The sequence below is a fragment of the Xiphophorus maculatus genome, chromosome 6, assembly GCF_002775205.1.
Source record: "Xiphophorus maculatus strain JP 163 A chromosome 6, X_maculatus-5.0-male, whole genome shotgun sequence".
In the NCBI taxonomy this organism is placed as follows: Eukaryota; Metazoa; Chordata; class Actinopteri; order Cyprinodontiformes; family Poeciliidae; genus Xiphophorus; species Xiphophorus maculatus.
Window position 1 is genome coordinate 4,008,967 of NC_036448.1, and position 9,079 is coordinate 4,018,045.

General features: G+C 43.4%; 1 protein-coding gene across 1 annotated transcript; it reads right to left on the minus strand.

The window, feature by feature from the left end:
• Positions 1–2,095: 2,095 nt before the first annotated feature.
• Positions 2,096–8,781, minus strand: LOC102226722 (complement factor H-like). Its single transcript, XM_023334775.1, has 6 exons — positions 8,574–8,781; positions 8,312–8,500; positions 7,937–8,128; positions 2,868–3,032; positions 2,417–2,442; positions 2,096–2,302 (listed from the first exon to the last, which is right to left on the minus strand). Exons 1-6 carry the CDS (start codon positions 8,629–8,631, stop codon positions 2,273–2,275), a joined length of 660 nt encoding a protein of 219 aa, XP_023190543.1. The 5' UTR covers positions 8,632–8,781; the 3' UTR covers positions 2,096–2,272.
• Between the last annotated feature and the right edge of the window lie 298 nt (positions 8,782–9,079).

The following is a 9,079-nucleotide window of genomic DNA, read 5'->3' on the forward strand; positions in this document are numbered from 1 at the left end:
CTGATCATTTCTCTGTTGTCTTTGAAAGTATATCTGTTGACTCACTTAGCAGAAGTCGTTACAACATGTTTACAGACAACACAGCAGAAACGTTTGCTTAAATTTACTCTTCCTCCTCCCTTCTATCATTTTCATTCTAAAATTTCACACATCATTTATTCCATGTCTCCAGTTAAAGTGAAGAAATCTTTGTGTGGAACTGCTCTGCTGGTAAAATGTGAAAGAAACCCTTTTATTAAAGGGCCGAATGTAGGTGGCGTAAAACTCAACTTCACTTTTATTGTGAAATCAACAAAGAAAGTATTTATCACCCAACACTAAAATATGCAAAGGAAACGTTCTTTGTGGAAATCAAACACTTCATCAATGTTGGTGCCGTGTCCGCCACAGTGGTCAGGCTCACACACCCTCCTCTGACCGTACCGCCTAAACGCCAACGAACAAAAAACAAACATAAGGTGTGAGGAGACAAGGTGACTGAGGCTGCAGCCGTGGGAGGTGCTGGCTTTTGTTAAATGTGGAAAAAAAAAAAACACTAGGAAAGTGGAGGAAGAAAAATCATACAAGGACACAGAGTGAGAATTAAAACTAAAAAACACCTGTGATGGAAAAATTACATTAAGGTCACATCTGCTAGTCATGTTATATGAAATGCTTATGAACTCTCACCAAAAGAACTATTTGGGTTACATGTAGAAGGTTGGAAGTTGTTTTCTACAGCTGCATCAGAACCAGACTGTCTCACCCCTTGTTGTTAATTCTTTATCTTTGGTATAAAACTCATGTGTTGTCTCTGCCTGACAGAGCTTTTCACCCAGACCTGCTTCATTACTGATTGTCCTACAAGCTCTCTGTATTGTGCACAATATATGAATAAACCTGGTTGAGTGATTTCACCTGAACAGTGCTTGGAAATAGTATGTTTTCCACGACACACCTGAGCACAAAAAGCAACATACAGACATCACAACATAAAAATTGGATGGGTGAGGATGGAGTGGAGGGTTATAGCTTTGTGCATGTGTGTGTATGCATATGTGTGTTTGTGTGTTCCGTAAACACTGACTTAGATAGACTCTCCCAAGTGATGGAGTGTTCATCATCCTCAGCAGAGTCTGATTCAGGTCCATAGATGTCCTGTGGGGAGGCAACGGGCAGAGGGAGCAGAGCATCCTGTTCCCGAAACATCCAGGAGAAACTGAGCCGGCCAGCCTTCCAAGGCCGCCACAGGGGGCGCCAGATCAGATAACAACAATTATTTTGGTCAACTCTGTCTATTTCCATCTCCCTTAAAGTTTCACTGGTAAATCTCAATGGTGACTCTATAACAGCCAAACCCCTCTACAGTGGCATGTTGCACATAGTGCATACTCATTTTTCCCGCCACAGCAGTCATATTTAGAGATCTTAGTTATTGTAGCCTTTTTATTTTCCCAGTCTGCCAATAAACATGTGACGAGGTTTAATTGCTGTGATATTGATCTTATAGAGACCATCAGTGAAACTTTAACCTCTTTAACAGCAGCACTGGATATTGTTCATATTTATGTTACTCATAAACTGTTCTTGTGAGCAAAACTAACCAGGAAAATGTATTCAGTCAGTCCATTCAACCGGGACCGTCAGTGGATTTGAATTCCTTGAAAACTTAATTGGACTTTCACTTTAGAGGTTAAATCATCGCCCGGAGAAAGTTGGGCGGCTCAGTGGCTCCGCTCTGCAGAGAGCCTGATCAGGGTTACAGGATCGGCTCCAGCTTCCATGAACAGCACCAGATTTCACACACGATAAGAGTCCAAAATCCTTTTTAGCCCTTTGGAGTCTTGGGTCTAAATGGCCGTTTTGGTCTAATTTTGAATTTACCCTTATATTTCCACCATAAAAACTATTTACCTTACCTTGTTTGGTATCATTATTTTCAGAACATCCTAAACTTTGTGATTTTACAGTGTTTGTTTCATTTTGACAAAATTTATTATCACATTGGAGCAAAAACCACACACAGAAACATGACGTCATGCCCGCCACAGGGCGGGCGTCGACCTTAAAAGGTTAACACGGTGTGAGGGAGAACAAAACAAAGGATGCCCTGAAGTCCTGTCGAAATATTTTATTTTAGACAAAGTCAAGCATTTTATATTTACTGTCAACCAACAATCAACAGAATTTAACTAAAAAAAGAAAAAGTTTCCTTCCAGGTGTTTCTGTCAGAAATATCTCTGATGTCACTTCATTCTCTGCTTGCGGTGCATGAATCCAAAGCCAGGAAATGTTACAGCGCTTCGGAAAATCTGCAATGATTCTAATAAGAAGACACAACAAATAAACTGAATTTAGGAGTGATTAACATTTCAGCAGACAAACTGTCTAAGAATGATGTGATTATTGGAGAGATGTGTCCAAAAATAACACTTACTCGCTTAATGGAGGTGATGTGGCAACCTAGAAATAAACACACAGAGGTCATTTATAAATGTTGGATTTTTTGAGGTGCCAATAAATTCATAAAAACATTGATGATTGTATTTTTTTGAATTTCACATAAAAATGAATAAGGAAATGAGTCATTTTAAAAATGTTTGTAAATTAAAAAACAACTGCTTTATTAAAACTTTGTTAAGTTTTAATAAAGCTTTATTTAAACTTCTCTTGGTTTCATGTTGTTGTTTTTAGATCAAGTGAATCAACAAATTGCCAAGTCAACTTCTTCCCTGAAACTAGATTGAAATTGAATTTAAAATTTAGAGCAATGTTTTACTTTGGTTTTCCTGTTTAAAGCCTTTTAACTAAAACAAATGACATCCTGCCTGTTAGACATCATAGATTACCTGGAAACAAAATAAATTTCTATATCACATGTTACTCACACTTGGTTGCTTCTATTCTTCCATTAGAGCACCTAGCAAACATCGAGTAATCCTGCCACAGTGTACAATCAATCTCCTTTGTCTCTCCATCCTTTATGCTGATCTGTGAAGTTGCGCCAATATCCAGTCTTTGCAGATCCAACACACAGGCTGAAGCGGCAGGAACTTTAAAGAAACAAAAGATCAAACTGTTTAGAAAAAAATATATGAACAAAATATCACATTTTATTCACATATCTGAACAAAATCAGAACTAGATGGTTAGTTGTGGCCCTGAGTCACAATTACAGCAGACTAAACCAAAAAGAGTCAAACAGCATGTCGCTGTTACAATATCCTGACTGATGATTTATTTTGACTCCCAGGAACATTTTCCAGGAAGTAGCATGATGTATATAAACTAGATTTGGGGCCTGATTGCTAGTTTGTAGTTATATGTACAAAATGTAGTTGGAGTTGTAATAACTACAAGCCAGCAGACTCTACATTGTTCCTCTTTACATTCCCCCATCAGCTGATGCAGCGGTGGCCTGTGACGTCATCAGCTCTACCGCAGCCAAACTCCAGACTCAACACCCGGACGCCTTCATGGTCATCACGGGTGACTTTAACCATGCCTCATTGGACAAAACTCTACACAACTTCCAGCAGTATGTTGACTGTCCCACCAGGGAAAACAAAATGCTGGATTTCCTGTATGCTAATGCCAAAGATGCATACAGCGCCACAGCCCTGCCCCCCTTGGCAGGTCGGACCACATCTTGGTAAGGATGACCCCCAAGTACGTCCCTTGAGTGAGTAGGCAGCCTGTGCGCATCAGGATGGTGAGGAGGTGGATACAGGAGGCAGCTGAGGCACTGCAGGACTGCTTTGGGTCGACAGACTGGGATGTGCCCTGTGGGCCTCATGGGGAGGACATCGACAACATGTCTGACTGCATCACGGACTACATCAGATTCTGTGAGGACACTGTCATGCCAGCCCGGACCGTGCGCTGCTTCTCCAACAACAAACCCTGGATTACCAGTGACCTGAAGGCACTTCTAAACAAAAAGAAGATGGCTTTCAGGTCTGGAGATAAGGAGGAGCAGAGGAGAGTCCAGCGTGAACTCAGAGAGACACTGAGGACATGCAAGGACAACTACAGGAGGAAGCTTGAGTCCAAACTCGAGCAGAACAGTGTGAGAGATGTGTGGAAAGGAATGAAGCACATCGCTTGGATGAAGGGGAAGGACACACAGACATCTGGGAGCCTGGATAGAGCAAACCAGTTTAACCAGTTTTTCAACAGGTTTAGCTCACCTCCTGCTACTCCCATACCACCACCATCCCCCCACACATCCACACTGCCCCAAGTTGTTCAACCCACCTACCGGCATTCTCTTGCACACCATCTCTCCTTCAGCCCCCCATTCCCTCCCTCCTATCTCCACTGCAGACAACAACACCTACCCCCAGCTAACGGTGACTACAGGCCAGGTTAAGAGACAGTTGGAGCAATTGCACCAGGGGAAGGCTGCAGGACCTGATGGCATTACAACACGGATCCTGAAGACCTGCTCTGGCCAGCTGGCCCCTGTACTGGCACACATGTACAACCTGAGCTTGAGGCTGGAGAGAGTCCCGCTGCGGTGGAAGACATCACATGTGGTTCCTGTTCCCAAGAAGCCAAGGCCATCCGACCCAGAGGACTACAGACCAGTCGCTCTCACATCTCATGTGATGAAGGTCATGGAGAGACTGGTCCTGGCCCAGCTGAGGCCTAGGGTGAGGATGTTTCTAGACCCCCTGAAATTTGCCTACCAGCCCCACTTAGGAGTGAACGATGCCGTCATCTTCCTGCTGCAACGAGCACCTGGATGGTGGAGGAGACACTGTGAGAATCACATTCTTTGATTTCTCCAGTGCCTTCAACACCATCCAGCCTCTGTTACTGGGTGAGAAGCTGCGGAGGATGGGTGTCAACGACTCAGTGATCTCCTGGGTTACTGACTACTTGACAGGCAGGCCGCAGTGTGTCCGTCTGGGCAGTGTCCTGTCTGATGTGGTGGTCAGTGACGTAGGAGCTCCACAGGGAACTGTGCTTTCTCCCTTTCTCTTCACCCTGTACACCACTGATTTCCAGTACAACTCTGAGTCATGTCACCTACAGAAGTTTTCTGATGACTCAGCGGTTGTCGGGTGTATAGGGGATGGAGGGGAGGGGGAGTCCAGGACACTGGTGGACAGCTTTGTGGAGTGGTCTGAGCAGAATCACCTGAGGCTCAACATTAGTAAGACCAGAGAGATGGTGATTGACTTCAGAAGGAAGAAGACATCGTTACGATTATTAATAAGTGATTGGTGTGGTAAGAGGAGAAAACTATAAATATATCGCTGCACTTGACTTTACTGTATGGCAGGGGTGTCAAACTCCAGTGCTCAAGAGCCAGTGTCCTGCAGTTTTTAGATGTGCCGCAGGTACAAAACACTGGAATGAAATGGCTTCATTACCTCCTCCTTGTGTAGATCAGTTCTCCAGAGCCTTAATGACCTAATTATTCTATTCAGGTGTGGTGCAGCAGAGGCACATCTAAAAGTTGCAGTGCAGTGGCCCTCCAGGACTGGAGTTTGACACATGTACTGTGTAGCAGGATGAAGCCTGCCCCAAGGTTAAGGACACCTGGCATCTAATTAGCTCAGTGGGTGTGAGTATAAAGGCAGACTCTCTCACCTGCTTTCTTCATGCCTGCATTTGGTCGCACTTCAGTGGGAAGGTCGCTTGGTTAACTTGCAGTGGTCAAAACTCTAAAATCAGTAAGTAATGTTTCTCCTTCTGTACAAGACCACAATTTTAGTTGGTTAATTCAAATTGTTTAAATTTAGAAGCTGCCTGAAGTCTCCTGTTGATACTGGGATGCGGGTGTAATTTACCCTGCCCAGTTCATCTTGGCAACGTAAAATGGGTGTGATTCTTTTATTGCACTGCACCCATGCAGTTCAATAGCACAAAATGACAATTATTTATATATAGAACGTACCGGCAAGTGGATCCTCCTGCTGTTGGGCCGGAAGGGCTTTCTGGTTGAGGTGGAGTCAGCCAGCTCTGGTAGGTGACAATGGCTTCCTCTACCTTCTGCCATTTTTTCTACAAATTCTATTAATCTATGCCTTCATTTCAGACATGGCGGCTGCAGCTCGCTGGAGACCCTGCTGCTTTGTTTTTGCTTTGCTTTTGCATTATCCTATTCTGTGTGGCCTCGGGCTTTGCTGCTTTTAACGGCTGTGGTTTTTTAGATTACTTAATTAAAACATTGATTTTAATGACTGGATACATCGGAGGTTAGGGGTAACCTCATTTTAGTACCCCATGTCTAAATTGTGTCTTTCGTTTTTGTATTTGCTTGTTTAACCCCACCCCTTTGTCTCCAGGCTGAGAGCTGAAGGCGGTGGGGGGGCATCCAGAGGAACTGGACCTTTGTGCTGTGCGAGTGACCGGTGTTGGGATTTCTTCACGATCGAGTGTCTGTTCACAAGTGCTTGGGGTGATTTATTTTGATTTATTAATTTGTTTTAGGAACCAGTTCCGACATTTGGACTGCCCTCCCTCTGCTGGTAGGCCCAAGTACTGTGCACTTTCCTTCCTATTGTGGTTGTTGCTCCTCTCGAGTTTAATTAAAGGCTTAACTCAGTTCTTCGTTTCTACAGCCATTTATTGTGGACATGTCTTACAACGTCCCAAAAATGCCGTCAGAACTAAAAACAAAAGGTAACACAAACCCAAATCAGTTCACAATAAACTGAGCACCCACATAAACAAAAGATACAAATAAACAAAACCGTACCTCATTAGCCGCACTGACTCCAGAGGAACAAAGCTTCAACTTCTTGAGCCTGAATGCCCCACGCGGCTCCAAGTGCGCCAGCCAACGCTTCCCCGAGCAACACATGGTCCGCGGAACAAAACAAAAGGTCCCCCCACATTTGAAAATACACTCAGCCGAACCCAACGAGCACCAACACAAATTCACCAAAACTACCACACACACCAAACCCAATGTTCAATATCAAATAAACTTCAACCACTGCCACCCCAAACCAAACATCAAAACAATAAACCAGATGCAGTTGTCCCTACAGCAGCTACAGTGGTTCTTTGAATTTTACTGGTTTTTTTAAACATGGAACAATAAAATGAATTTTGTGATGGAATGAAGTCTCGTTCTCATTGGTTACGTACCTTACCTATTTCCTTGGGCGCAATTCCCAAGGTGGCGCTGTGACACCCTCTGGTTACCCTGCTTTGAAGGGCAGAGTAACAGCTTCATACCCTCGTGCTGCCACAATCGTATGGCTAGCTCGCTGATACTGTCTCTTACTCTGTAGTTGTGGAGTCACAGTGTCTGGGATCATGAGCGCCCCCTGCCATGAGACAAGAGAACTGCCTGCCTCACCTCGAATCTGTTCTCTGCTGTTTCTGAGCGCTCCTCAGCACAAGAAACACGTTACACACACAGAGACAAAAAACACTGTACATTATATACATTAGCTAAATTACGGAAAATCGGTTCATATATTGTTTTTTTAACCACTCTATTGGCGGCGTACAGACAGGACGAACATGCTCCCATAGAATGGCAGTAACCAAGAGGTTGATCAATCCCAGGTGAGGCTCAGCTCGCTGCTGCCTCACCGGCTTTGCTACTGAGCATATTGTTAACGGGGCCCGCGGATGGATTGTAAATGTGCAGGATAATAAGCACTCCAGGAGGGAATAATGTTAATCCTTCTCTAATGAAGATAACCGGACAGGAGTACAGCTGGGTGGTTCTCTGCCTCACCCGCCTCCCCTGACCGCACGTCACTGACATACATATACATATATATATATACAGTATATGTAGGAATCTTTAAGAGGTTTAAAGACATTGTCTTCTTTTCCATCTACATAGCAGTTACACACTACATTGTCTTGGTTAGGAAACAAAAACACATTGTAGTTTGTGATTTTAACTGGACAAAATGTTAAAATATTTGGGTTATAAATATTCTTGGCAGGTTCTGTATATGTCTGAAAGTTCTCCACCTACCACATGTTGGGACGTCTGTCCAAACTCCAGCTCTACAGAAGACAGATTTCTTGGTGGCTCCTTCCTTTGTTGTATATCCATCCTTACACTGATACACCACTTCTGTGTCTTGAGTAAATACGTCCTGAAAATCCTGATTAATTATGGCGGCATTGGATATTCTTGGAGGCTCGTGGCAGGTAGGAGGATATACTGTAAAGAAGAAAATTAAACACATAAGCCTTTTGAGTAAAATATCAAAAGTCCCAGTTTCCATTTCAAAGAAGCACAAGAAGATGAGAAACCTGACCAAGGTTCTGTTTACTGCTCAGTGTTAAACTAAATGCATAAACGTATTTGAAGAAAATCTTTTCAGTGGATAAAGGAAACACTTACTAATACAGACTGGGATACCAAACCATAAACCATTGAAACATGTGCTTGTTCCCCACCAGCCTCTTCCTTCTGCTTTGTATCCATCATTGCAGGAATAACTGATCTTTGTTCCATGAGGATATGATTCCTGCACCGGGAGAAGAAAACCTGCATCCAGGCTCGGAGTGCTGCAAGGCTGTGGACCTTGAGCTGATCGTCCACAACAGACAAAAATCAGACACAACTTCAGGAATACGCCATATCAGATGTTCATTATACTTACCTTGCAGCAGTCCAGGAACCCAAAGCAGAAGAACTAATTCAAGACACCTCATCCCCATGTTGTCAGGAATCAAAATCACCCAAAGAGTGAAGAGTCAGGGACCAAGCTCAGTTATTTATTACTGAACATTTCTCTGGAATAAGAAGTGAAGAAATAGTCAAATGTACTTCAAAGAATAACTTTGACTGTGGCAAACAAACCAGATCAGCAAAAATCTATCAGAATGTTTACTGCCCGTATGTGAAGCTGGTTTCCTGGACGGCTGTGATCAGAGGTCAGGATTGAGCAAACATCAAACATGTGGAAAATATGTGGAAAGTTTAATTTCAATGACTTTAGTGAACTCTTACCTGTTATATGCATTGATTGTGACTCTAATTCTGGTGGAAACTTCAACATCCATGTTTACAACTCCAAAGACAAAGGGGCAAAAAAGCTGTGATAGACCTCAAAACTTTGGTTTGACTCAACATGTTGAAGAGGCAACACACACACGCACGCACGCA

Coding starts and splice junctions, on each gene's coding strand:
- LOC102226722 (XM_023334775.1), bottom strand. CDS start 8,631: ATGGGGATGAGGTGTCTTGAATTAGTTCTTCTGCTTTGGGTTCCTGGA. Junction 8,501..8,573: donor GGTTCCTGGACTGCTGCAAG/GTAAGTATAATG, acceptor GTGGACGATCAG/CTCAAGGTCCACAGCCTTGC. Junction 3,033..7,936: donor GACAGACGTCCCAACATGTG/GTAGGTGGAGAA, acceptor GTTTCTTTAAAG/TTCCTGCCGCTTCAGCCTGT.